Raw genomic sequence first — 25,511 nt, 5'->3', positions numbered from 1 at the left:
CAACGTCGGCGACGGGGGACGATGCTTTTGGCGATGCGGACTCTGGCTCTTGGTTGTCGACTTGCTGCTCGACTGGGAACGGAGCCACCTCGGTAAGGGGTGTGTCCATGGCAGGGGTTTCTGTCGACGAGACTGTCGTCGCCGCCTGACTTGGTGAAGACGGCGATGATGTCGTCGGTGAGACGGCGGGAGTGTCTGCCGTCACCGACATAGAGGAGGGTCGCTCCGCGAGAGTCTGAAGAGCGGGTTGGGAGTCCATTGTCGGCGGGGCGGGAGGAATGCCTGGGCCTAGATTGACATTCCAGCGAGAGGCCAACAACGGGTTGCCCTCGTGGCAGAGTCTCTGAGCTTCGGAGAGCACCGCCTTTTGGTCTAGTGGCCCCTTTTACTCGTAGTCGGTCGACTAGCAGGCAGGCCTCGGATTGCTGCTCGACAACGTCGTAGTTGGTGGATATGGAGGGCTCGCGAAATCTGTGGGACGGTGGCTGGGAGAAAGCCAAAGGCGCGTCTACCACGCTCGAGGGTCGGGCGTGCCAGGAAGGTTGAGGAAGTCTCGAGCTGGCGGGGAGTGGGGAGACGAGGACGAGACCAGGGCTGTTCCTCAGAGAAGGAGCCTTCGAGACGTGATGTACTGGTCGTGGTGTGGTGTGCGGATGCGGAGAGGAGCGGGCGCGGTTGGCGCTGTCGACTTTGGCTTGACTGCTGTCTGCTTGTCTCTCTTGACCATGTGTGTGGATGATCCCTCCTGCCAGGGGTCCCCGTCGGGTCGGGGAGGTGCGAGAAAGTGGGCAGATGCCACAGATGGATGGAGGCGTCTCGCGCTTCAGACGGAGGCGCTGGTGAAACTGCGGTTGTCAGGGTGTCGATCGAGGGCCAAACGACATCGGCGAAGGACGACAACAACAACAAACTTCAAGCTACCCGAGGTTACGCAGTGATCGTGCAACTCAAAAACGAGAAACACACGACTTTTTGCAACCGGAAAAGGAACGGACAAGTAAACGGCCTCGCCGTGACGCCGTGGACCAGAAAGACGGCGGTCAACACACACCCTGTCGCTCTGCCATAATATCGACTCTCTCTCCTGGTCCCCTTTCCCGCCTCTTTTCCTGGCTAGCCTCCCTTCCCCATGACGTTGACAGGGGTATCTCGAGATTAGGCCCGCCCGGTGCCAGCCAACCACGGCGCGGCGGGACCTTGTAGTGGCATCCACACACCACCAGACCGCGACGGAAGAGCTATTTTGGCTCGTCCCTATTCGCGCGCGCGCGCTCAATCTTCGCATCAATGGGATGGTGGGTGGGCGAGTGGGCGGGTGAGGGTACTGTGCCTTGGAGGGCCGCACTAATAAACATGCTACCGTCGCCAATATAAGCCAGCCTGGCAGATCCCAAGCTCCATCTGTCACGTTGCAAATCAGACGGCTGGGCTGGCCAGGGGGCAGGCGAGGGCAGGGTGGGTTCCTCTGTGCTGGGAAACAACCAGCGTGACCACCGTTCCTGCATTGACGCATCCTGCACGCTGGTATGCAGGCATGCACGAACCACCGCATGTTCGCATGAGTCGAGATAAACCATCCATGCCCGCCCCCTCCGGCACCTCACCGTCCGTACTGTCCGGGCGAGCAGGCAGGCAAACCGAGCATGGAACAACTACGAGGCGGTCTGCGCTCAGCCGGTCGTTGGCTGAATTGTGTGTCCCTCTGTTTCCCCCCCGTCCCTGTCGCCACAGCAAAGCCATGTGCCCGTCATTGAAATTGCTGTGCTTCTCATCCGTAATATACCCGCCTCTCAGCGCCCTCCAGGATTTCTTGGAAAAGATTGCTGGCTCATGGTTCCGTGGTTGTTTCATGCAGGAAAGACGGCGGCGGCGCCGGGCTCATTCATTCTTTTCCAGAAGCTGCAGCCAGCTGCAAACGGCCTAGCGCTGATTGTGATCCACAACCCTCCCCGATCGCTCTCCTTCTATGTAGGCGAGGCCAGGCACCGCCCTCTCGTTGGCTGCTCGTACTTGAGCTGGTCGAGGAACCGGGCCCACATGCCTCTCACCTTCTTTTTCGTCCTGATATTAACAAGGACGTCGAGACGGTCTGGGTAGCCGTCCGTCGTATCATTACACACACGTATGGACTCCAGCAGGGTCTCTTGGTCGAGCTGGAGATGGTTTACCTACCTACCTGGGTAGGTAGGTAGGTAGGTAGGGAAGTCGGCAGGGAGTGAGTGGTCTTGAACTCGCGCATGAAGCCCTGCAAATTAGTGCTGATGGAGAGTGCTCTGGGCAATATCGACAATCGCCACCCAAACCCGTTACTAACCAGCGGGGGTAAAACGGTCCCTTGGACACACCGAGCATCGCAATATCACACCCCGCTTCCCTGAGCAGGTCTAGACCACCCGATCGGACGTCCTGTCCGTGCCGTGCCACCAAGAACCGCCTCGCCGGCAAGGTCTCTCGCCCGACGGACAAAGACCTTGCCCGGCGGACACCCGTGCTATGTACTTGCAGGAGCGCGTCGTCGGCACTTTGGCGGTACAATGTAATCTGCGTTCGTCTTGGGTATTATCTTGCCAAACGCATTGGCAAACACATCGTCTGTGTCTGTAAGGGTAATGATGTTATTTTTGTATATCCAAGAAAGAAAGGCATAGCTATGGACCACCACCACCAACGCCGGCGTAAGACTCTGGAGAGAAAGAAAAAACCACTGAGTAACCTTGTGACAATCGAGACGGGATATAATAAGTGATTGGCGAACGCTCACAGCTTCGTTACCATGTCCTGTTAAGTCGCACCCTCGCCTTGCTCCGCACGGGCGATGCAGCCATCGATCAACAAGTTCCTGTCAAGCTCGCAGAGATTTGCGAGCCAGTTCGAAAACAATCACAGTCCTCGCCTTGAGCTTGTTCTCGGCTCATTCCTCATTGTAGCGGTCCCATGCCCCCCATCTGAGGAGCTCCGGGGAAACCCATCTGTTGCCCCATCTGCTGCTGCTGCGGCGGCGGGGGCTGCTTGTTCCCCGGCACGGGGCTGGCTTGGCTTGGCGTCTGGATGCCTGGCTGCTTGGCCGCACCTCCACCAACACCGGCACCGGCTCGGCTGCCGGGCCCCGGCATCACAGGTTCTTTATTCGGATCCACACCGGGGAACAGGGCCTGCAACTTCTTGTATAGGTCTTGGAGATAGCGAGATGTCTCTTCGCGATCCGATACTGTGCTGTTCCCCTGGCCGGCGCCATTATCAGATCCCTCCTGTGTCGGCATCGGCTTGAGCTTGGCGCGGGTGTTGAGTGGCGGCGCTTTGAGGAACGCCGGGCTTGATGACGGTGCTCCTTGGCTCTTCTTGTCGGCGAGCGCCGCGAGGTATGCCAAATTGGCTTGAAGCCGTCGCATGCATCTGTTGTGGTAGGGTCAGCACACGGGCAAGCCCCGTTGGTCCACCGCGCCGGCCTCACTTGACCAACTTACTGTATATAGTCCTGTGCAAGCAGGTCCTCTTCCTCCTTGATCTTCTTGTCCGCGCCTGTGCCATCACCTCCCTCAGCCAGCCTCTCCTTTTTGAGGATCGCCTGGGTATGTTGTATCTGCAATGCCTCCAGCAACAGCTCGTTATTGATCTCGAGTATTATACCGTTACGCTCCTTGTCTCTCGAAGTCGGGCCTGGGCTCAAGGGAGTCGTGGCTGTAGAGGCGCCGTTCGTCGCTGTCCCCGATCCGCCGGTGGGGAACGTCGGTGTCTGTGGTGTCTGGATCGTCGCAGAGGTGGGTTGTTGCGGCTGACTCGCGTGCTGCTGCTGCTGCTGCTGGTGTTGTTGTTGTTGCTGCTGCTGCATATGTGGGTGCTGCGGTTGCGGCTGCTGCTGTTGAAGTTGCTGCTGTTGCATTTGTTGCGCGAACTGCTGCTGCTGCTGCTGCTGCTGCTGCTGCTGCTGCTGTGGTTGATGCTGTTGTTGTGGCTGTCCATGCATTTGCATGTTGTTCTGCATCTGCCCCTGGGGCATTCCTTGGCCATTCGGCGGCGGTGAGAACTGAGGCTGTTGTGATGGCGTCCCACTGTTTGGTGTTGGCGTGCCGTGGCCAGGCTGCGGCTGGTATCTCTGCGGTGTCGGCGTCGACATGCCGTTGCCAACGTTCTGCTGTTGCTGTTGCTGTTGCTGCTGCATCCTCGCCATCATCTGCTGCTGTTGCTGTGGTGTCATGCCCGGGTGCATGGGGAAACCACCACCGCCGCCACCCATGGGCATGCCGGCGCCCATGGGATAGCCGGCGGCCATGTTCATCTGGCCTCCTGCCATGTTGGGGTTGCCTGGTCCGTACGGGTTCTGGTTGAAGGCGGCTTGGTAGTTGGGCACTGGCGCAACACATGTGACATTAGCAATGCTCTGTCCTCTCGGCGCGTATGACGTGACCCAAAGTTCGTGTCGCCATGAACTGCCCGTGCTTGGCCCTCGAGTGGAACAGCCGGCACTGGCGCCACGTCGTCCATGGCAAGCACGCGGCACAGCGACCCGACGCTCTGGTCGCGACGGCCAGCGCAGGGACGAGCCGGCAGAGGAGCGCGTCGGGAGTACCAAGGAGAAGAGAGCGACATACTTTGGCCGTTGGGGCCGGCCATGTGCGCGCCTGGGTTCTGCATCATGGCGCCAGGCCCGGCACCGCCAGGCATGACGTTGGGGCCGGCCGAATATGCGGCGCCGGCACCAGGCTGGCCGGGCCCCATGGGGAATTGCTGCGGATTGTACATCATCGGCTGGTGGGCGTGGTTGTCAAAGGCGAAAAGATTGTGCGGCGGTTGCTGGTGCGGGAGCAGAAACATCGATTGCGCCTGCTGCTGGGCCTGCTGGTGCTGGGCCTGGGTCGCCGTCCTTGGCGCCGCCCAGCCCGGCGCGTTCAAGTCGCCCTCGCCAACGGCCGCCCCCAGCAGCAGTGGTGGGGCTGCACCGCCAGCTTCTCCCCCAAGACCACGGGCCCCGTCGTCGTTGTAATCGTCGGCAAACATGCTCGCGAAGGCGGGAATCAGCAGCGTGCCAGGCGCGCCAGGCGCTGCGGTAACACGGTCTACTCTGCTCGCGGAGGATCGGCACAGGCCGTCAGCTGTGCTTCAAAAGCGACAGTCAGGTCGCTTTGTCGTGGTTCAGCTCCCAGCTGTCCTCAAGTTGGAGTCTAGCTCCTCCGGTGCAAGAGCGTGCGGATATGTTGCCGAAACCGAGACCCAATCGTGCTCACCTGCGTCGAGTTGGGACGGCCATTTAGCCTGATTACCTCAAGATAGTCTTGACGCCGCGAATACATTGCATGGTTTCTCATGATTTCAAATTGACTAGAACCTGACATGTCCTTCAAGGTACCTATGAGCTTGGTCGCGGAGTTCCTACAGTATATCTCGTCTCCGTCCATCACCAAAGCCCACCTTTTATACTTGTCCAGCCCAGCCATCCAGTATCCAGGCTTCTCGCCATCCCCACCACTCCCAGTGCATCCGGGTTTCCACAACTTCTAATCGTCAAAGATAAACTCGTGCCAGTTCTGCGCAAGCTGGGCAACTCCCTGGCGCAGGTTCCACCCTTTGATTTCACAGATTTTTCGTGCAACCTCCTCCAAGTCGCTATCCATATCCTTGCCTGCAGCGTCCAGATCGCTTTCAACCAAGATGCGATTGTCGGGAAGGGCCCTGATCACGTCTTCCGCCTTGTCACCACCTCCGGCCTGGCCCCAGTTGATTACTATGGAGAATGAGCAGAAGATTTTGGCTGGCACAGAGGGATGCAGGTACTGCTTGAGAAAGTCGACAGAGCCACTATAGGAGTGTAGACAGATGCGCGGCGGAAATGGCATTGGCGTGATCTTGTGTCCCGTTGAGGATTTCGCCGGTGCCTTCGCCTTGCTGACAACCTCTGCATCATCATCCTCGGATTCGTCACTACTGCTGAAGTTCTCAGCGTTCATGGCGATCTGATTCTTTTCTCGCCTTGAGAGGACTTCCTTCTTGTGCCCTTTCCAGGTCTGTGCCAAGGCTTCATACAATGCTCCGTGAGCCTGCACGCCATGGCAGCTTACAGCACGACCGAGTTCTCCGGCAAGACGCAGCTGGGCTTGCAGGATCGCAGTCTGATGAGTCATTGAAACTCTGTGTGGGCTCAAAAGTCGACCCTCGCGACTACCTGGCGTCAGATTTTGGTTTCGACTGGCTTCCTGATCGGCAGTCCAATTCTCAGGTACTCGAAACGCCTTGTCCACACCGACCTCGCCAACAAGCGCATAAGGGTGTTCTCGAAGCCGGGCTCGTGTCTCCTCCAGGAGCGCTGACAATGCTCGAGGCTCCGGCAAGCCATCACTGAAGGCTGGGTCTTTTGAGGACGGTTTTGGCTGGAGTACTGCATCGTAATGCGCTCGCTTGCCTTCTGGTGTGCCGTCGTAAGATGGTGCGGCTGTCGTATCATCATATATTTGATGCGAGAACCACGGGTGCCAGCCAAAGGCAGGCACTATTCGCTGCGTCTCGCCCCCTTCGCCAGACTTGAGAAGTTCAGGGTTTTTGACACCGTATTCAACGCAGGTCCCAGCCACCAAGTCTTGGTCCTGTTCGCGAGTTGCCATGATGGTCAGAACGCGAGCCTTCATGCTCGAAATCTTTGACACTGAGGCTGGTGTGTCGGTGGGATGGCAATGTGCGTCGTACACTCCAAGCTCCCACGGAAAGGCCTCTAGCCCCTGAGCGTGGTCACCCTGTGCTCCTTGAGCATGCTGAGCATTGTCCTTTCTGTCCCGGTTCTGGGAGTGCTGCTGACACATGGCGACAACAGTACAAAGGATAGGTTCCGGAGCGGTCCAATGTATCACGGTGTGATATTGAGAAAAGTCAATTGCCGTAACCAGATCCGTGAGTATAGACCCAGAACCTGGTAACACGAGCACAAGAGTTTGTGGGCCTCGTCGGCGACGTTGCTGGCTCACTGTCTACCGGCAGGGTATCTCCGAGGCAGTTCGAAACTATGTTGCCTTAAGCTTCTGGACCGATATCCGCACCCAATGTCCGCAACGACGGTCGGGTGGTTCCGTATGATGATAGCGATGCAGCTCCTTGGAGGTAAGTTGATACAAAGGCTTGTCTCTGCGCTAGACCAACGTGCCAAGGTTGCAAGACAGCCTGGCTAGTGGCTGGTGTCGTGTATCGGCGATGACAAACGCGGCACGGCGGGCATCAAGCTTGACTTTGGGAGTATGGTTGGGACAAAGTTGGATGTGTCGTAGGCGCTCTGCTGATTGACGCCATTGTAGCCGCAGCGGGGTTGGTTGCCTGGTGCTGTCATTGGCCAAGCGGCAGATCTTTCCTCGTCGTTGGAGAATTTGGGGGATCCTGGTCATATGTAAGCGACATACTGTGTGTGTGCACGCTGTCTGCCCCTGTCCTGCCCGCAACCGCAGAACTCTACATCCTCTACCCCCAACCCTTTGATATCGAGGACGCACGCCCTGGCAGAGAAGGGCGAGGTGTCGACCGAGAGCCAAAGGAGCGGGTTGTTTGACGTTCTAGGCATGCGCCCTGCCGTCATGGCCCAAGCCCGAAGGCTCGCAGTGAGCCGTGATCGTCGGCCCTTGCCTTTCCACCACCCCTGCGCCACGTCAACTGGCCCAGAGTCTAATCCGCCGGTCGTGAGGCGAGACTGGCATGGCATGGCGTGGCATGGCATACTAGTCTGGCCCAAAGGGACCTGCCCTAAACCCCCGAGAACAGGCTGGGGCACTGGGATGGGCGACTAGGCTGGTGGCTTGCCTGCCGTTGCTGATCGCGGCTGGGATGGGGGTTGTCTGTGCCAGGAGGCCGTCGCGGGGTAGGCATCCCCCCTGGGGACGCACGGCCTCGATGGTGTGGGAATGGCTGATCCGGGGAAATGCGCGAAGCAGAGACCCCATGCCTAGCCTGTCTGATTCACACGGCACGGCAAAGAAGGAGCATGCTTATCGCACGATGCGAGTTGACGGGCAGGTGCAGGCAGCGAGGGCGTAATAGGCTGGCCGTAAACGTCGAGCGGCAAACCTTCGTGGGCGCAGGGCCGGCCGAGACGGTTGATTGCATGTGAAGGTCTGTCTCTGTGCCATCTACAGATGGGGAGCCACCACCACCACCACACCACACCATACCACACCACCACAGACTCGCACTCCTACGGAGGAACTACTGCGCAAGCTCATAACCACAGACCACCCTCCCTTCTATCTAACCTGCTCCGGCCTTCTCTTCCTTGCTGCTCCATCTCTGGCCATATACAGACCGGTCTGTCCTCCGTCGTCCCCATCCTTCTTTGTCGACTATCACTTGCATACTCCAATTGTCCTGCCGCTCCTTCAGCCCTCCTTTGCTGTGACAAGCGTCGTCAACCTCCGGTTAGTCCCGGTCACACAACCGATAACGACGATGCACCGCATCATCCGCTGAGAAGCGTCTCATCCAGGCATCGCCTTCCTGTTTGCGCTGCTGGCAGCACCGTAGCTCTCTCTCGTCGTCTACTCCACACCACATCGAGCCCGTTTCGTCGTAGCCTCCTCCTACAGTGCCATCTCGCGACAATTAAGACAGGCTACCGAGTTCTCATTCGCGAGCGACCCGTCCAGGCCAGGTCAGACCCAATGCGCATTTGTCGAGTCCCTTCGTGCAGCAGCTTTGTGAGACATTCTCCGGATTTTCCCCACCTCACAGATCTCGCCAAAACGGACACGCGTTGGACTCTTCCGCAGCAACCTTGCTCGTAATCCTGCAACCGCCCTATTTCCATCCCCTTTGCGACCTTGGACCAGCAACAGCCACGAGACGGGAAAGAGAGACCTCTCAACATGAGCTGGCTCAAGCCATTCAAGTTACTCATTGTCCCCTTCGTCTTCATTGTGGCCGTGCCACTGGCAATATGTGCTGGCCTCACAACCATCCTGGCATTCTTGGTGCTCTTTTTCCGGCTCTTCGTCGTCTATTTTGACTTGGCCATCGACACCCTGCGCTACGTCCTGCTCGGCCGGAGCTTCGACAATACCGCATCGCCAGCTTCACGTAGCCCGCATGCGACCACACCAACGCCATCATCTCCCACCCAGTTGTCCCCGCGCCGTCGACGCAACCGGAGGGACAGTTCGACCGCTAGCATCCGCACGACTGGCAGTTTCGACGGGCTCCCGCTCTCTCTCGGTTCGGCCCTTGAAAGGGATTTCGAGGGAGTCGGTGGATGGCGGCTGAAGAGCGCGGACGCAGACCCAGGCGGAACGGACGATCAGCAGTGGTACAGCCTGAACTCGAGGCTGGAAATGCCCGATCGGAAACACCATTTCCGAACGCGGAGCGGTGGAGATATCAATCCTGGATCTCGTAGCGCCATTGGCCTCTACGGCATGAAGGCAGTGCCTCGCACTGGCCAACAGAGTCCCGAGGCCGCCAGGATGACCGCCTCACCAACCTTTCTCCGTGCAAGGACGCCGACTGGGGTGAAGCAGCGCGGACTCACGCGTCTTGACCAGGACGGCTACTTTCCGCCTTACGAGAACAGACCAACGAGGAGGATCGCCGTTTAGCGGACGGAGCTGAAGTTTCGAAAGAAGGCGTTGGTCTCGAATTTTCTGTTTCTTCTGGAGTATAAAATTTCTGTAATAAATAGCTGAAGACTTTTACCCTCCTTTGTCAATTTGACACGATCCTCGGAATGTCAGAGGACTAATGCATGAGATGCAAAATGTCGCAAACGACGATTGAAGAGATTCATCCATAGCATGATTGCCGTCTCGATACTGTAGTGCAACATTGTTGATCGACAGACGCGTTGTAATCGAGATGTGGGCCATGTGCATGTCCTGGTCTCTCCGCCGCGGCTTCTGCGGTTCATCCCTGGGCAACTTGCCTGGGAAATGTAGAGGCCTCAAGGACGAGCCACTTAGCCAGTCTTTAGTCCTCTCTGCTAAGCAAAGGCAAGTCGACGATTTCGATACTACTGGAGTACACTGGCAACAAAGAGATTAAATTCAACCCCCTGTGCAATTGTCAGGTAAGATCATGTTCCAAACAGTGATTATATTGACAAACAAAATTCACGAGGTATCTTTTCTGCAATCCCATCCTAGAACGCCGGCAACGCCCGTCCAATCGCCAAGTCAGACCTTACGCCAACTCAAGTGCGACGCCCATGCCCTTAAACAGGCAGCAAGTGTGAACCCGGCACCAGTGACTCTCCTGGTCAGATCATTGTCAACCCAACTACTCCCTGCCAGATCGAGGACCCCCTTTGACACGCGACTACAGAGTGTTCCAGAAGTAATTGGCATAAAAGAACCGCGAAAACTTCTTGTCGAGATTGACAACATGCACATCGCCCTTGCGGTCGTTGCGCACAATGGCCTTGCAGAACTCTCCATTGGTCTCGTCACGCTCGAGATCGATGCCCAGGCTGCGATACACCTTGAGCCTGAGCAAGACCTCGTCGTCGAGCGGGTCCGAACCGCCGCCGCCGCTGCCGCCGCCTGATTCGCGGCTCCCGACTGCGCCCTCGACACCCTGCATCTCGAGCTCCTGCAGGCGCGCAATGAGATCGGCTTGTTGTGAGGACAGGCGCTCGGCTTCCATCTCGAGATCTGATGCGGCTTTCGCGGTGCGGAACTTCTGCGTGTCGAGCCGCGAGATCTCGCTTGCGTGTTGCGAGGAAGAGTGCGCGGCCGCGAGTTCCTCGTGTTGTGTTTGTAAAGTGTTGAGCGTCCGGGAGAGTTCTGTGATGCGGCGAAAAGGACCATGGTTCGTTAGTTTAAGCTACTTCTGCGTGACCAAGTGTTTGCTCGTGTCATGCTGTCTGACTGTGGTGGCGGCAAGTGACCACATGGAAGGGGAGTTCGTCTACGCAAAGTAATTGGGGTTAGACTCACTCTTTAGTGACGCCTCTGCCTCGCGAGCGCGCAGCTCGCGGGCTTGCCTTAAGGTCGATAGGGAGTCATGGATGCGTGAGATGGCGAGCTTGTCTGGTGCTGTGTTGAAGTTGTTGATGGTGTGGTGTATCAAAGTAGCCGGGTCTTCGTCGAGAAGCATCGTGGCCGTGGATCCTGCAGCTGGCTGCTGTCTTCGTTCTGAGAGTGTTTTGGCAAGCAAATCGGGTGCAACCGGTGAGCGCTGTGACTGTTTGGCCTGTCCCGCGATGGAGAAGTTGGGCGCGATTGTAGTGATGTTGTGCTATTGGGTGGTTGTTGTTGTCTACGGATTTCTTGATGATGGCTGCGTTGTGTGTTGGTGGGTTGGTCTTGTGATGTGTATAAGTCGTCATTCGTGAGTGAATGTGACGTTTGGTCAAACGAGCGCGCAATGGGCTGTTTGGGGAGACCTCTGGGCGTGGTGAGTCGCTGTGATTGGCAGCTTGGAGACCCCTCTAAACAAAAAACATCACCAGGACGACTGGCCCGGGCGCGCTGGACTGATAGGCCCAGAGGCCCACCTTTCGGACAGCGCCCCCCTTGGAGGGTCGCTCTTGCCAGCTACCTAGAACGCCCCACCCTGGGGTCAAACGCCGCCGCCGCCCAGGCATCAGGTGCAAACCAGGCCTGACCAAACTTGGGCTTGCTCTTTGCCGCGGCTGCGTCATAAACCTGATGAGCCACAGTTGGGGGGTCGACAAGCTTCCGCCACACCACCACCACCATTACCACTACCACCACTACCACCACCACTCACTCAGCTCGACAACAGCTACGACGAAAAGGATTACAACAAGCTCTGCTGCACATAGTACGGCATTTTGCAACACGACGCTCCCAACCCCGCGTCGAAAGAACTCTCAGGAATCCAGGCCCCGCAAAGAGAGCAGAAAATGACTGCACTACCTCGTATGTGCCCAACCTCGACCCTGCCAGGACCAGTCTGGGCATAGAAACCCCCAAAGCTGACACCACTTCTCCTCACCCCCACAGACGCCGTCGATGCGGAGACGCCGCTCAAAGATGCCGAGCTCGGCGTCTTGCGATCCCAGTTCGAAAAGGAGGGCGACATGGTCGGCGTGCAGACGAAATTCAACTACGCCTGGGGCCTCGTAAAGTCCAACTCGAGGCACGACCAGCAGCTCGGCGTCCGCCTGCTGTCCGAGATCTTCCGCGTCTCTCCCGAGCGGCGGCGCGAGTGCCTGTACTACCTGGCGCTGGGCAACTACAAGCTGGGCAACTACGGCGAGGCGAGGCGGTACAATGATTTGCTGCTCGACAAGGAGCCGGCAAACCTCCAGGCAGCCGACCTGCGGCGCTTGATCGACGATAAGGTCGCCAAAGAGGGGCTTATGGGCGTGGCTATCATCAGTGGCGTTGCGATCGCGGCAGGTGTGGTGGGAGGCATTCTGTTCAAGGGAAGGAGAAGGTAGAAGAAGGCCGCGATGTACGATCAGCCGGAAATATTCAAGGCTCCGTCCAGGCTCGAGCGACACAACACCCCGGGTTTGGATTGCAGTAATACACGGGAAAGGGGACCGCGGCAGCACAGATCGCTTGCGCGTAAAGGGAGCAGGCTGGGGAGAGCGCCCAAAGGGTTCAAGCAGAGCCAGAAGGAAACCCACATTTGTACAATCCCTCATGATTAATGGTCAGCGCGTTGACTTCAAGAACATCTTTACTCTTCTCTGCACCTACCACGCGGAATCAGCTCGGCGAAGTGAAAGTGAAGCATGCATGTACTTGCACAACAAGATAAGAGTAGAATGTGCTTTGGCCCACGTATGCGTGCGACCTTTCCCGGATGCCTGAGGGCTGGATGATCCTTTGCTCTTTGACGAAGTCGTAGCTCCGATGCGTATGTGCTTCAGCCGATGGCATATTTGCGGTAGCTTCACATATAACGACGTGCACCTCGTCAGTGTACCTCATCAGATAGGGATGCCTGGCCGAAGATGTCCCTAGGAACTGTGCAGGTTGTTTAGAGTTATCGCACTTGAGACCGGGTGGACCAAAGGAACCAGATTGATACTCTCAACGACATATGTCCAAGTCCAAAGCAAGCATCCCACCCCAGCTGAACTATCTTTTGTCTCACAAGGGAAAGCCAATGACAGTTTACGCTAACAAGACGTGTGTTCGCCCAGCCGGCAAAATGTATTGTAACGCCGAGGAGCCTAGAAAGCTGGTTCTCCTTTACAACTAATGTGCGCATAACATACTCTTGCAATGCCTCACATTACTTCCCTGCCCGTCCCTGGTGTTTGCACAGGCTCACTAAGCTAGACCCAGCCAGACACAGGTCTACTACGACAAGTCGCCAGACGTCCATCACACAACCGACAGCCAGACTTTATGCTTGCTCAATAGTGCAAGAGTGCATAGGTCTTTAATTAAGCCTGGGTATTTCACTCACCACCACCACCACAACAACAAAAGAACAGATTCATAATCATTTCAGACTTTGAAATCCCCTCTCCCCCTCCAACACTCGTGTCGCATTCATTCCTTACGCCTCCCCCAAAGTCATTCCACATTTCCCGGATTCCTCGTCCTCGTCCTCGTCCTCAATAAATTTTCAAATGCCCCCGCCGCTCCGGTCGACGCTGACGTAGAAGCTGCCGGAACCCGAGCTCTTCTGGGCGAGCTCGTTGCGCGACATGGCCGCCTGCTTGTACCGGACTGCGAGGACGGCGGCGGCGGCGGCAGTCGTCGCGAGGCCCGCGGCCAGGCCGAGTCTGCGGTTCTTGCTGCTGCTGCGTGGCGGTGAGGACAAAGGCCCTAGAGTCAGCTCTGGAGCTTTGGAGCTTTGGCATGCATGGACTACTAATAATGATGGCTGAGGGTGGTGGTGGTGGTGGGGGGGGGGGGGGGGGGTTGTCTTATGGAGTCGGGTTTACTTACAGGAGGACGGTGCTGTTCGCTGTGCTGGCCATGGTCGGCGCCGGCCGGCGCGGGGCGGTGGTGTTGTTGTTGGTGGTCGCGTGATGCATTGCGATGTTGGGAAACTTTGGGCGTGGGGGTGTGAAAGCTGGGTATATGGTTGGCTGGTCGGTTGAGTTGAGTTCAGAGTCGTCAGTCGTTCGCAAGTTGTTGATGATGAATGGTCTTTGTATTATGCAGTACCAGACTGCCTGTCACGATGAGACCCGAGATAAAGGTTGCTTTCGAGTAAGGAGGAGGAGGAGGAGGAAAAGGAAGGGTTCAGCTGCAGGCACGGGAACAAGAAGGAGAACAATGTCTCGGTAGGGCCAGAGCTAGAGCACAATGATGCAGGCAAGCCGGCGCTGTTGACACTTATTGGGGCAACGAGAAAGGGCGGTGGCGCCCAAGGGAAGATGGTTCCCGGCCTGGCATACGACTAACTCCTGTATGACACCTCCACGACCCATCGCTATTCTAGCTCGCGAGGACCAGACTCGGCTCTCTCCGGTGGCTCGCCAAGAAAGCTGCTCCCTACCTTCCCACGTCTTTCCAGCTGGGCGGGCGGGCATGCTGCCGCAGCCTCTCGGGCAACGACAACGACACTTGGACGGGCTCGCAAGAATGCCATTAGCAATCGAGTGCGTAATGGCGGTGACGTTGTTCTGTCCCCTCCCCGGCCAAGGCGATCCACAGTCATCGCAGCAGCAGTACCAGCAGCAGCTTCCGATCTAGGCCAAGGCAAGGGGGAGGGATCTGTCCAGCGGCCTGGGGCAGCCCCTGCGTGAGTGGAACCCCAGAGCCTGCTCAGCTCAGCTTCTCCTCAGTGGGGACTGCGGGGAGAGGTCGGGGGCGGGTCCTTCCCCCCAACAAGGCATCCTACCTCCGGACCACACATACATACCAGTTGACCTCCAGATGAAGAACCGTGACAGTGGTTGGACGACAGCACAGGAAACCACACCTTCGATTGTCATCTGCATGCTTAGCCCACGCGCAACAGAGATGGCCAAGCCCAAGGCGAGCCCGCCGGCTGGAGGCGGATGCCAATCCGCTGTGCTCTTTATCCACAGTTGATAAGGAGGTATCGAGGAGAGGGGCCAGGAGTCCCTAAGAGCTCCCTCCTCTGTCTTAGCGTCGCTGATCCGGCCGAGGCATTCTGGGTGGAGCCGAGGGGGGGGGGGCGTGATAACAAGCGCGATCCCCAACAACTGCCAACAAAACGTGTTATCATGGATGGCATGAGTAGCACGAAACCTTAGATACCGGAAGCCTGCAACTGGACGCACATACACATACAGAGCGCGTTTGACACATTGCCCAGCTTGAAGATCTTCAGATAACGATGCCTTTGTCTTATCTCCAATTCGCAAACCTCCTTCTCTAAGCCAACGAGAAAAAAGGTGTCTTACACAGAGATACGACCGATGGCACGGATGATAAGACACTACGCATTACCTCAACTCTCAAGAGGACTTACCTAAATCAAGTGCATCAGCCTCGGCGATATCGTTTGTCCAATGCGAGCAGTCGTACATCTCCCACTTCCCCTCCAAGAATTGAATTCTGGAAACACAAGATACGGCATCACAGCCCTCGTCCAGAATATCTAATTCCCCGGAGGTGCCGGTGACAAGGGAGCCAGCGTAATGTGGCAAGGGGTTTTGTCGCTCGCTCCCCACAGCTGGAAGGGGCTGTCACGGCCCCCAGACACGACGAGCCACGAGTCATAAACAGATGTGAAGTCACCCTCGGGGTTGAAACTGACATGAAGAGCCTCTGCAAGCCCTTGTTCGAAAACTATGCCAAACATCGCTCTTGCATTACTGTAGAGTACTTCAATACTTGAAAAGGCCTTCTTATTGCCCGCGCAGACCTCCTCAGGACTTGTGCTAAGCGCCAAACCCCACACGACAGCACCAAGAAGTAGGTACCTTGAAACCAAACGAATCGCCCGCATATCTCTTTTTAAGACCGTCTGTCTCGGAATTGATCGCGAAGCCAACTGAGCGGACCGCCGCCGCCGCCCCCGGTGCTACTACTGCCGTCACCATTATCTCCATAATTGTTATTGCTGCTGCCACTGGCAGCTCTAGATGCCGACGGCCGGTCCAATCGCTCCTGCTCGCGGTCTCGTTGGCCCGCATCTCTCAGAGCATCTAACCGCGCAGATCCATGTTCTCGCAGATAAGCCCGACGACGCTCGGATGGGGAGCCGTACATGTTGTCACTGGCGCCAAAACCGCTGGCGTTACCAAAGCTTGTTGTCTGCGACCACGTCGGCCGCGTCCAGTCCGGCGGCACCGAGGGCGCGAATGACTGTTGAGGCTGTGATGGCTGCTGTGGGTGCTGAGTGTGCGAAGGACTGGCGGCACTTTGTGCAGACGAAGATGTCGCTTGCTGTTGCGGCCGGCCAGCAGCCTCACCGTCAATAGCGGCTCGGCAGATCGGGCACGTCGCGTGCTCCTTGAGCCACAGAACGACACACTCCTCGTGGAACCAGTGCTTGCATGGCAGGAACGTCGCCATATCCCCGAGCTTCATGTCCTCTATGCAAATCGTGCACTCGCCTGTGTGCTCTGGACCCAGGGTCGCCTCGTCGAGCGGCTTTCTCGTGAGCGACTCTATCGCTTCTGCGGATGCAGGCGCTGGGGCGTTGGATTGGGGGTTCGCCTCCATGAGGTTCGTGATAATGCGGTCGAGGGCTTCCTGAGTGTATACCCCGTCGCCATAGGTGCCGTGAGGGTTGAGTAGGTTAGCAAAGAGCTGGTTCAGGGCGGTGGCCAGATCAAGGGGTCGGTTCTGTCCTCCGGCGTTTGCTCTCATGTGCTCTTCATCATGTCCGTCGTGGTCTAACGGAGGGCCGCGGAAGATGTCCCCGAAAACTCGCTGAAACTCGGCATCACCCCCAGCCAAAGAGCCCGGCTCTCGTGCGTTGCCACCTCTTCCCGGTGCCGTAATGGTGATGCTGCTTATTCCACCCGTGAAGTTTGGCCCCGAGAATCTCTGATAAGTGACGCGGCGTGGTCCACCAATTTGTTGTCCTGGGCGCGGTCCAAATCCCCCACCACCACCAGTACCACCACCGCCAGGACCACCAATATCCCCCAGCAGTTCCGTAAAGCTCCTGATGATATCCGCACCATCGCCAGGATTCGTTCGTTGCGGGCGTTGACCGAAAGGTGGTGGAGGGAAGCGATCGGGGCCGCGGAAAACGTTGCGCCGGGCATAGAATCCAGTCTGGTAGTCGTCTATGTCGGCTTCGTCGGGATCTGAGTCTTGGCCAGGTTGAGCGTCGTTCATGGACCTGGGATCGTTCTGCGGATCGACCTATACACAAAAGGACAAGTTAGCCACCGGTTTCTAACATAATGATGCTTGCTTAGCTCTTCAACAAAGATCCACGTACAATCTCCGTCGCCTCCCCGTGGCACCTCGGGCAGGTCAGCGACTCGCCACGCTCGTCCTTGTACCACTCGTGGTCGCAGGCATGGCAGAAGACCACCTCGCGCCCAGACGTGGCGTCTAGGTGGCCCCCGCCACCGAATCGTGAGGACATATTACCCCTCCCGCCACGGCGGTTGTTCTGGCTGTTACTGCTGTCGTTCTCTTGCTGGTGCTGCTGGTAGGCTGCGAGCGCGGTGACTCCCAGGCCTATTGCGAGGCCAGCTGCGCGGAGTGCTCGGAACGCCAGGGTGACTGATTTCCACCTGGATGAAATGGCACAGGCGTGCTTATCGCGTGGGGATATGTACGAAAGGAGATTGCCTCCGAGGACTTCCTCCCCCGTTTAAGCTGGTGAGTAGCGGTGATGTAGGTAGCTGGCTAGCTCTCTGTCGCTTGGGAAGACCGCACAGTGGACCTTAGGCAGGTGTTGATGCGTGTGAGTCTTTGGGTGATCGCAAGGCGCCTATGAATGAACGATGCCCACCCAGTCAGGCAGGAGGTCAAGCTGTGTCCGTGTATGCGTGTGTGTCCGCGGAACCAATCGTGTGTGAATCAGGTGCCCTGGTGCGCACGATGTCGAAAGTGGGGATGCTTGGAAATGACGCCCGTGAGCCACTTGTATCATTGACCCCAACAGCTCCGGCGACCACGATGAAAGAAAACGCGTCTCTTGCTGCGGTGGTGAATGTTGGGTAATTGGACAAAGGCAAGCGGGAAACGCGCTTTGCCAGTAAAAGGTCCGTGGTCCTGTTTGCACGCACGCAGAATGAATCGGGGTATTGAATGCAGAGGACAAAGGGCAAGCAGCATGACGGGATCACAAGGCCCTCCCTCTGGCTCTTTGGGCTTGCGTCAGACCCTGATTCCGCCTGACGTCGCTGGCCGGAGCAGGGGGGCTGTGCATTACGTAATAACGCAGGCTGCGACGAGCAATCGAAGGCGAGCCCTACCAGGCAGTGTAAGTGCTCGCTGGAAAGAACCAAGTTTCTCTTCTCTCTCTTTCGAAGCACGAGTGTCCTTGACATGCAGTGCGATAGTCTTTCCAGGTATAGGTGTTCCTGATATCGGCGGAGCAAGGACGGTATGGAAGCATGTCACTATCGGAGGTGTACAGAACGCGAATAGATATTCCCTGATCGGTATCTGCACTGCAGCAACCACAACAATGATCTCAATTCCATTATTAGGACAATTGCCGCCTACCAGTTCTCACATGAGATGATACAAATCAAATGCACGCCATGCCATGCTGCCGTAAATCAAGGTCGCCAGGAAAGCATACCAGAACGAATCCCATCAGCGTAGAAAGACCAAGCCACAAGCGCCTCGGGGCAGTCCCCAGGTCTCTTTCTGTCCAGACACCATACCTTCAAACCCAGCTGACGGGCCCGCGCTCAGAACGATGAGCCTCTTCGCGAGGTCATTCGCGGGCTAACAAAGTGGTCTGAGCCACTTTCGTCATCTGACGAAGACTGCAGAGCAATCTCTTTGCCCTTGACCGTCCTCTTCTTCCTTCGACCTTCAAGATCAGGAGACTTGTTCGCGTCAGTGCTGCCGCGACTCCCAGACTTTTCAGATGTCTTTGCCGTCGTGGGTCGGCTACGCTCGCCCTTGCTGTACTGCTTCTGCTGTGTCCAAGACTTGCGTTTATCCCCATGGCTAGCAGCAGGGATGATGATTCTTTGCCGTCCAGGTCCTCCGACTCCGCTGCTCAGTCCATCCAGGCTGCCGTCGTCACCAGAGTTCTGTGCAGTAGGCACTACACTTCGCAGAACTCGCATGTTCTTGGCCACATCAGCGAGTCCCTCCTCGAGCGTCTTCATCCGCGCCAAGACCAGTCGGCTCATGCGGTCGGCGTTGTCACGCTCGTCCGCAGAACCTCGACCGAGACCCTTCAGCTGGCCCGTTGCCATGGCCATTTGTGTTGCGAAGGAGGCCGGTACAGCCCCGAAGTCGTTGTGCGCATCGAGGCCGATCTCAGAGTTGATGTCCATGTCACTGGAGGATACTTGCCGCCTCAATCGAGAATCGAGCTGGGGCATATGGCTTCTGTTAGGGACAGATTTGGAAGGTATTGGCTTGGGCCGTGTTGGGGTGGTCGTGTATTGTGTCTTCCGGGGGGACCTGGTGCCGCTTGGTCCTGAAGATTCGATCGTGGTCATGAGCTTCGCAGTTCGTGGTCTCGACCGCGCACCCGGCGGCTCCTCCGAGATTGAGGACGGGCTTGGGCCGCGACGTCCGAACTCCTGTGGTGCATACAAGATTGTATTGGTTGAAAGCGTCCGATTGTGCATTCCAGCACGGCGGGCTTGCTGCAGAGCTTGCGGCGACGACTCCTTCCCAGAAGGGTTGAATGAGGAGGCCATTGAGGACGGGGCAGCAACAGCCGTGCGCCTTGCAGTCAACGGCGTGGAAAAGTAGTCTTGCGAGCTCCTGTTGTTCGTGCCAGCAAACTGACTTTCGTCTGGGTGATCGTCCTCGTCCTCGTCATTTGTCACAAGCTCATCATCGCCATCCGCATCAGTGTGGTCTTTGTCAGACTCCTGCTGCGCATTCTGACGCTCAAGCGTCTCACGGAACGTGCCGAAGGGGAAGCCGCTGTTTGATATCAAATCGGCGGGATCGCTTGCAGTTGACCTGACGTCCGACAAGTGTCGTGCACCACGAGGCATGTCGCGGGTCAAGCTGAGACGACGTTGTGAGATACTCCGGCGAGTGTCGATTGTCGGCCAGTGAGAAATTGTATCACCCATCTCGTCATTTTGGTCCATCCAGTTCCTGATGGCGGTCTGAGTCTTCCGCCGCTCTTGTCTCCTCTGACTGCGCAATGTAGTCATGTCGGGTGGTCTGCGGAAAACCTCTTCCAAAGCCCTGTCCTTCTGCATACCAGCGACGGATTCCTCGCGTGCGCGAATGTTCGGGCTAAAGAGCCCACCACGGTTCATCGGGTCGGCAAACATGGCTCGATACCTACTGGCACGCCTGGTGTGGTTATCGACGAGATCAGTAGGCTCGTAGATGGTAGAGGCGAGCAAGTATCTCTCATAGAAGAAAATCCCGAACAGTAGCGGGAAATGGGTAGCCTTGATGACGTTGCGGTTCAGCATGACGAACTGTCGGATTGGCATCACGTATCTCAGAGGCATAAGCATCCAAGCAAGGATGTTCGATGGCGCGATGTACGAAAACAGGGAATCATTCTTGACCATGGAAATGGTGTTGATGGCGAAGAGAAACTGGTGCTCTTCTTTCGCATTGGAAGCAATCCTCATGAATGAATTCGTAAGGACGGTGATTAAGACAGTCCTATGTACTGTTAGCGCTGCAGACTGCAAGACGAGCTGACGGCAAATTCCTTACACAATGACAAAGTGACAGATGATTAAGAAGATGACGAGCAGTGCCTTGCCTAGTGCATCAGCCTCGTCCCATCTATGGTATGGTCAGCAGGATCAAAAACGATCTTGTTACAATGCCACTTACGCGTCCCAGGCAGCAGGTGTAAACCCCATCAGAATCTGAAAGATTCTGTATCCGACATCGGCAGCGTTGTTGTTGTTGCGAGAAAAGGTAAAGAATACGAAGAATCCAGAACAGCTCATGACGATGAGGACGAAAACTGCGGCAAGGTCGACTGCCATGAGCCGCATAGCGATCAAAAGCTGTGAAAAGTACGGATAGTGGTCAAGCACGCTGAAAATGCGAGGCAAGAGAAGGATAGCGTTGGCCGCCAGAACGTCAAAGGCCATGTCGTTCCAGTCTTGTGAGTCGATGAGGAAAACGCCGTATGCGCGCATGCAGTAGTATATGACCAAGAGCAGGAGTATCCCTAGGTCAAAGACATTCCAAAAGCTCATGATGTATAGCGAGAAGCCCTGCTCGTTGAATCCTACGACTTCGTCGAGCATGAAACCCGCACTCCAAAACCAAAATATCAGCTCCAGCAAGCTGATCTGGGCTGGACGCTGTATCAGAACGGCAATGAAGAGGCAGATGAGAATGAATAAGGATGCTGTGGAGAGGAATTGTCGGTATCGAGGCACTCTCAATCTAGACAGCTTGAAGAGAGAGGCGTTCCGAGGATCATAGAGGGAGACTGTCCGTCTTACGGGTGCCTCATGGACGGGGAGAGTTTCTCGCTGTTCCTTCGGGACATTGAAGGTAAGCAACGGTGTCCGCGAATCGACAGGCCGGCTCTGCTGGCTGCTCGAATTCGTCTGACTGAGCGGTGGCTTCCGGTGCAAGCTGTCCTGAGAAGAATAAAAGCATATGGCACCATTCCAGATTGCCTCAAGCTGCTGTACAACAAGGGGATGAGATAGAAAGTGCTTGGCTGAAGCTCGGATGGCAACCTCAAATGTCGAAGACCGAGCTGTGGGCGGTCGCGCCTTGTCTGCACTGCGTTGGCCGGGAGTTGCGGGCCAGTCAGGAACGCCCTGCAACGGGTAGAAGTCGTATGAGAGGGCGTCAATGAGCTCCCGCGTGCTGTACTCCTTCAAGAGTCGAAGTGCGAGGACTTCACAGACTTGAGCCCGCGTACCGCTGACACCAGCATTACCTGGGTAGAGCTGCGCCTCCTTGGCAAACTGCAGGGAGTTGGCCATGAGCGCATATAAGGTCGCCCGGTTGAAATGCTGGGTGCGGATCTGCTGCTGCATAGGCTTGATGAGAAATTGCGAGACTTGCGGGGATCGAATCTGGTCCCATGTGAGTGTCGTCTCGGTTCGAGTCTGGACAATGATTCGGATGGCATGCACAATGCTGTAGACTGGTAACGCATCTATACGTGAACAACAACAACAACAACAATTAGCATACAACGCCTGCACGCTTTGAAGCAGCCCACCGGGCTCATCGGATACCGTACCTAGATGACTAGCTGAGAAGAGCGGCAGCAGGTCTCTCGAACTGCGCCGCCCCTCGTGGCTGTTGTGGAAATAGGCCGGCCGAAGTCGTGGGATTCCACCACTGCGTCCTCGCCGGTCGTGTCCATCTTGCTCATTGACCTGTCCTACGTTTGCTTCGGCGTCCTCATCATCCTCATCATCCTCGTCGTCGTCGTCGTCGGCCTCCGTGGTGAAGTCGGCCGTGGCGTGGCGATGTTCGTTGTACTGTGCTCTGGTTGCCGGCCCGGGCGAGGGCGTGTCTGCATTCAGGCGAAACACGTTCTGGTCGGCACGTTGGGAGTGCATGGCCCGATGCGGCTGCAGCAGAGAGGAGAGGACTTCTCTAGCCGGCGTGATGCTCGCCATGGCTGAGGTGGCGCTTGGCGAAGCGACGGGATGCGCGCCGTGTTAGTCTCTACTTGAACGACATTGACACGGGATGTATTGTCGTGGTCGCTGGCCGGCGCCTTGCGCAGGAAGCCGGTGAAGGCGTGACAGTCGGCGACGATACTGCCGTGAACCCAAGGGCTGGAAGTGCAGGGGAAGTAGAAGCAGGAACCAAACAGCTTGAAGCCGCACGGGGGTCGGGTGGTTCTTGTTGTTGTTGGCAGCTGGGCGATAAGGGGGGTGGACAGACAGAGCAGGCGAGGCAGGCAGGCTAGCAGCATCTAACGGCGTGCTCGTGCATGCATCGAGTTCCACAAGTCCCACCTCGACTGTGCTGCAAGTGCTCGAGATCCTAGCCACAGCAGGGATGAGGAAATGGATGGGTGGGGTGGTATGCGCACTTCGCAGCTCGAGACTATCCGTGGCATCGCAGCATGGCTCAATGATGGGGAGAATGCCTCAAGAACGGTCGCGTTGTGTTCAGAGGCGAAGCGCCGTAAGTGTGTATTTGTGTTCACTGAAGGCCTTCGTTCATTTTGTATTGGGCTCTGGCGAGGTGTCTCACTGTATCCTATCGCCCCCGGCCTCCTGGTGAGGTAGAGACAGCAGAGCAGGCATTTCGGACCTGGGTCAGATCGTGATCGGGAGCAGCCCTGATGGTGCTGGGGGTCGGTGTGTACCGCTCGTGATCGAGCCTCCAGGTGAGACCGCGGGGAGTTGTACCCACTGTCAGACAGGCCAATGTCTCTGAGGCGTAATTGTCTCGTCAGTACCAGAGCCCAGGCATTGCAGCTGCGAGTCTGCCAAACAGCATTCCACTCGAGCTGTGAAAACAACCTGCGCCCGGAAGCTTGGGAGCTGCGGCGTGCTATGCGTGAGGTGGACGCGCCAAAGTGGTGCTCCGGAAATTGGGGATGCTCGAGCGGGCTGAGGCTCTCCCGATGTGACATGCGCCCCTCCTCTCAAGTCAGACAGCCCCCGTGCCGCATTGTTGTGTGGTTGTTGCTTACAACGACGTGCCAACCACTATTCCCTGGCCTGACCTGAACTGACTGTGATGTGAGCAATAGACTTCGAGCTAGCAGCTCAGATAGGACTTGAGGTCGCCTTGTCGCGAATGGCAGCTCTTCGATGGGATGTCTGTTTCTATTTGGCGGGTCCCGCGGCAGATGGCATTCCAGGATGCGGCCACTAGCATCACTAGCTGCGTCTGCACATGCACAAGCTTCAGGCTCGCCAACCAGTGAATTCGCGGGATGGTACAGCAGCCTCGTGAGATCCGGGTTGGCGATCTCATCCCTTCGGGAGACCTGTCCCTTGTCCTACCCTCGACGTTCGTCCTCGATGACTACAATGCGGGAAATTGTGCCTACAACCCCCCTTCTTCACGCCCACGAAATGACGCATCGACCTCGACGTGAATATTGCCGCAAAGCCATCAGAACACCGGAGGTCATTGACGCTCCGCAGTGGGCGATCATGTCGTCACGACCATGGACTGGATCCTGTCCACAATCTTGGACGGCCACATGACCATCCTCATGTACACCCTCCTCGCGCGTCCCCACCCAGCTGAAGCGCTCTTCGCATCTACACGCAGCCGCCGCCCACATCCGAGATTCACATCTTGGGTCTTTCTGGGGAAATCTTGCTTGCTGCATGAGCAGCTTCTCCCGGGCATCCCCGTGCATGTCTACGCGCCTGTCACGGGCATGCTGAGACTCGGAAGAGGAGATCGCCGCCTGGCTTCGCACACCGCCATGTCAAATGAGAGCTGATGGCTGCAACAAGGGATCCGGAGCGTCTGGAATCCTGGTCAACCCCCAACCGCTGCAAGTGCTCATTGGCTGCGCGGCCAGCGAGCATCCCCTGGCGTTGCATCGACTATCTCCGAACCCCACGCTACGGTCGTCCTTCCCCACGAAACAACTCCAAATTGTCACATGGAGAGAGGCTGACTATCTAGAGAGCTTCTGGTTGCTGACATTAGGCCTGGCCAGGTCCCTGGGCTGGACTTTGGCACTTGAGCAGCTATCGTGGCGAAGCTGACTCTCCCGACAATCAGTCCCATGGGCGCTGGCAGGTCTGACGGATTATTGTCATCCCACATGTCAGACGGCGCTGAGACATCGGATTCTGCAGCGATTGAATCAACTACATTCCCTGCTTGGAAGCTTCCTACAATACGATCTCAACTAACCACGAGCGTCTGACCTGGAGGGCAACGACGCCGGCGACTCACTTCTTCTTCACTCCGCTATTCCTCCATAAAACCCGTGTCTCCTGGGATGGAAGTCCTGTGCCAGGAAAAGCGAGAAGAGGAGCCCGCAGCTAACCGTCCGTTGCCTATCAGCACGCCTGGATCACAAGCTTATCGCTCGATGATCTTATCGATAGTGGATATCCATACAGCCTGTGACGTAGAGACGCGCACCCCGCCCACTTCAAGCCAGCATTGAGGGAAGAAGAAGAAGAAAAAAACGCCAGGGCCAGAGCCCAGTGACAGCTCTCTTGCTGCAGATCAATTCCCACAACGACTCGTGGACGCGCAAAGATTGGAGTCCGTTCCCCATCACAGAAAAAAGTTGTCACTGACGGGACCTGGCTGACTAGGCCAGGCCCGGTGATCAGTAGCCTTGCATCAAAGGCGCTCATTGGCTGGGCCCTGGACGGTGAGTCGTGCTAGAGTTGCATCAAGATCAAGTGGCGCACACCGTGGCCGGCTTTTGTGATCTCGGGAGACCTTTAGAGTGTTCAGGCCGTGGTAGCACTACTCTAAACTGAATCGTTCAGCCTAGCACTTTTCTGCTTCTGAGCAAAGAAGCATAATCTGCTGGATGGAGGACTTCCGCACCACTCATCCCCACGTCGATGCCACAAGACGACAGGGCTTCACTACTGGGTCTAAACAGTAGTGAGTCCTGCTTAAGCTGTTTCCGTC

At 57.0% G+C, this 25,511-nt stretch overlaps 10 protein-coding genes across 10 annotated transcripts; 3 read left to right on the top strand and 7 right to left on the bottom strand.

Annotated features, from left to right (window-relative positions):
- Positions 1-442: 442 nt before the first annotated feature.
- On the top strand, positions 443-977 carry B0I36DRAFT_94697 (uncharacterized protein). Its single transcript, XM_046163633.1, has one exon. The coding sequence runs from the start codon at positions 627-629 to the stop codon at positions 936-938; it is 312 nt and encodes a 103-aa protein (XP_046015707.1). The 5' UTR covers positions 443-626; the 3' UTR covers positions 939-977.
- A 1,562-nt stretch (positions 978-2,539) lies between these two features.
- B0I36DRAFT_94658 (uncharacterized protein) lies at positions 2,540-4,385 on the bottom strand. Its single transcript, XM_046163632.1, has 2 exons — positions 3,465-4,385; positions 2,540-3,393 (listed from the first exon to the last, which is right to left on the bottom strand). The coding sequence occupies exons 1-2, from the start codon at positions 4,289-4,291 to the stop codon at positions 2,919-2,921; spliced, it is 1,302 nt and encodes a 433-aa protein (XP_046015706.1). The 5' UTR covers positions 4,292-4,385; the 3' UTR covers positions 2,540-2,918.
- Positions 3,841-4,873, bottom strand: B0I36DRAFT_318726 (uncharacterized protein). The gene has a single exon (XM_046153330.1). It carries the CDS (start codon positions 4,810-4,812, stop codon positions 4,273-4,275), a length of 540 nt encoding a protein of 179 aa, XP_046015705.1. The 5' UTR covers positions 4,813-4,873; the 3' UTR covers positions 3,841-4,272.
- Positions 4,874-5,492: 619 nt separating this feature from the next.
- B0I36DRAFT_372996 (uncharacterized protein) lies at positions 5,493-6,788 on the bottom strand (the record flags this gene model as incomplete). The annotated part of the gene is made up of 3 exons (XM_046160155.1): positions 5,493-6,032; positions 6,054-6,700; positions 6,722-6,788. 3 exons carry the CDS (start codon positions 6,786-6,788, stop codon positions 5,493-5,495), a joined length of 1,254 nt encoding a protein of 417 aa, XP_046015704.1.
- A 1,843-nt stretch (positions 6,789-8,631) lies between these two features.
- B0I36DRAFT_94629 (uncharacterized protein) lies at positions 8,632-9,601 on the top strand. Its single transcript, XM_046163631.1, has one exon. The coding sequence runs from the start codon at positions 8,829-8,831 to the stop codon at positions 9,552-9,554; it is 726 nt and encodes a 241-aa protein (XP_046015703.1). The 5' UTR covers positions 8,632-8,828; the 3' UTR covers positions 9,555-9,601.
- Positions 9,602-10,050: 449 nt separating this feature from the next.
- Positions 10,051-11,360, bottom strand: B0I36DRAFT_264799 (Spc24 subunit of Ndc80-domain-containing protein). The gene is made up of 2 exons (XM_046151191.1): positions 10,890-11,360; positions 10,051-10,736 (listed from the first exon to the last, which is right to left on the bottom strand). Exons 1-2 carry the CDS (start codon positions 11,047-11,049, stop codon positions 10,270-10,272), a joined length of 627 nt encoding a protein of 208 aa, XP_046015702.1. The 5' UTR covers positions 11,050-11,360; the 3' UTR covers positions 10,051-10,269.
- Positions 11,361-11,623: 263 nt separating this feature from the next.
- On the top strand, positions 11,624-12,626 carry B0I36DRAFT_318719 (mitochondrial fission 1 protein). Its single transcript, XM_046153329.1, has 2 exons — positions 11,624-11,837; positions 11,922-12,626. Exons 1-2 carry the CDS (start codon positions 11,822-11,824, stop codon positions 12,359-12,361), a joined length of 456 nt encoding a protein of 151 aa, XP_046015701.1. The 5' UTR covers positions 11,624-11,821; the 3' UTR covers positions 12,362-12,626.
- Positions 12,627-13,422: 796 nt separating this feature from the next.
- B0I36DRAFT_318716 (uncharacterized protein) lies at positions 13,423-14,206 on the bottom strand. Its single transcript, XM_046153328.1, has 2 exons — positions 13,833-14,206; positions 13,423-13,684 (listed from the first exon to the last, which is right to left on the bottom strand). The coding sequence occupies exons 1-2, from the start codon at positions 13,919-13,921 to the stop codon at positions 13,507-13,509; spliced, it is 267 nt and encodes an 88-aa protein (XP_046015700.1). The 5' UTR covers positions 13,922-14,206; the 3' UTR covers positions 13,423-13,506.
- Positions 14,207-15,758: 1,552 nt separating this feature from the next.
- B0I36DRAFT_94610 (uncharacterized protein) lies at positions 15,759-17,603 on the bottom strand. Its single transcript, XM_046163630.1, has 2 exons — positions 17,260-17,603; positions 15,759-17,180 (listed from the first exon to the last, which is right to left on the bottom strand). Exons 1-2 carry the CDS (start codon positions 17,407-17,409, stop codon positions 15,819-15,821), a joined length of 1,512 nt encoding a protein of 503 aa, XP_046015699.1. The 5' UTR covers positions 17,410-17,603; the 3' UTR covers positions 15,759-15,818.
- Positions 17,604-18,691: 1,088 nt separating this feature from the next.
- On the bottom strand, positions 18,692-22,489 carry B0I36DRAFT_238609 (uncharacterized protein; the record flags this gene model as incomplete). The annotated part of the gene is made up of 4 exons (XM_046149626.1): positions 18,692-20,603; positions 20,658-20,729; positions 20,781-22,077; positions 22,165-22,489. The coding sequence occupies 4 exons, from the start codon at positions 22,487-22,489 to the stop codon at positions 18,692-18,694; spliced, it is 3,606 nt and encodes a 1,201-aa protein (XP_046015698.1).
- Between the last annotated feature and the right edge of the window lie 3,022 nt (positions 22,490-25,511).

The sequence above is a fragment of the Microdochium trichocladiopsis genome (assembly GCF_020744255.1).
Source record: "Microdochium trichocladiopsis strain MPI-CAGE-CH-0230 chromosome Unknown B0I36scaffold_3, whole genome shotgun sequence".
NCBI lineage: Eukaryota > Fungi > Ascomycota > Sordariomycetes > Xylariales > Microdochiaceae > Microdochium > Microdochium trichocladiopsis.
The sequence above is the reverse complement of the archived record's forward strand: the minus strand, read 5'-3'. Positions and strand labels throughout refer to the sequence as shown.

Excerpts from the sequence above, each read along its gene's own strand:
- B0I36DRAFT_94610 (XM_046163630.1), bottom strand. The coding sequence starts at position 17,409 with ATGTCCTCACGATTCGGTGGCGGGGGCCACCTAGACGCCACGTCTGGG. Across the intron at positions 17,181-17,259 it reads ACGGGGAGGCGACGGAGATT|GTCGATCCGCAGAACGATCC; the intron begins GTACGTGGATCT and ends TTTTGTGTATAG.
- B0I36DRAFT_318726 (XM_046153330.1), bottom strand. The coding sequence starts at position 4,812 with ATGTTTCTGCTCCCGCACCAGCAACCGCCGCACAATCTTTTCGCCTTT.
- B0I36DRAFT_94658 (XM_046163632.1), bottom strand. The coding sequence starts at position 4,291 with ATGGCAGGAGGCCAGATGAACATGGCCGCCGGCTATCCCATGGGCGCC. Across the intron at positions 3,394-3,464 it reads CTTGCACAGGACTATATACA|ATGCATGCGACGGCTTCAAG; the intron begins GTAAGTTGGTCA and ends CTACCACAACAG.
- B0I36DRAFT_94629 (XM_046163631.1), top strand. The coding sequence starts at position 8,829 with ATGAGCTGGCTCAAGCCATTCAAGTTACTCATTGTCCCCTTCGTCTTC.
- B0I36DRAFT_318716 (XM_046153328.1), bottom strand. The coding sequence starts at position 13,921 with ATGCATCACGCGACCACCAACAACAACACCACCGCCCCGCGCCGGCCG. Across the intron at positions 13,685-13,832 it reads GCGAACAGCACCGTCCTCCT|CAGCAGCAAGAACCGCAGAC; the intron begins GTAAGTAAACCC and ends ACCGCCACGCAG.
- B0I36DRAFT_264799 (XM_046151191.1), bottom strand. The coding sequence starts at position 11,049 with ATGCTTCTCGACGAAGACCCGGCTACTTTGATACACCACACCATCAAC. Across the intron at positions 10,737-10,889 it reads GGCAGAGGCGTCACTAAAGA|AACTCTCCCGGACGCTCAAC; the intron begins GTGAGTCTAACC and ends GCCGCATCACAG.
- B0I36DRAFT_94697 (XM_046163633.1), top strand. The coding sequence starts at position 627 with ATGTACTGGTCGTGGTGTGGTGTGCGGATGCGGAGAGGAGCGGGCGCG.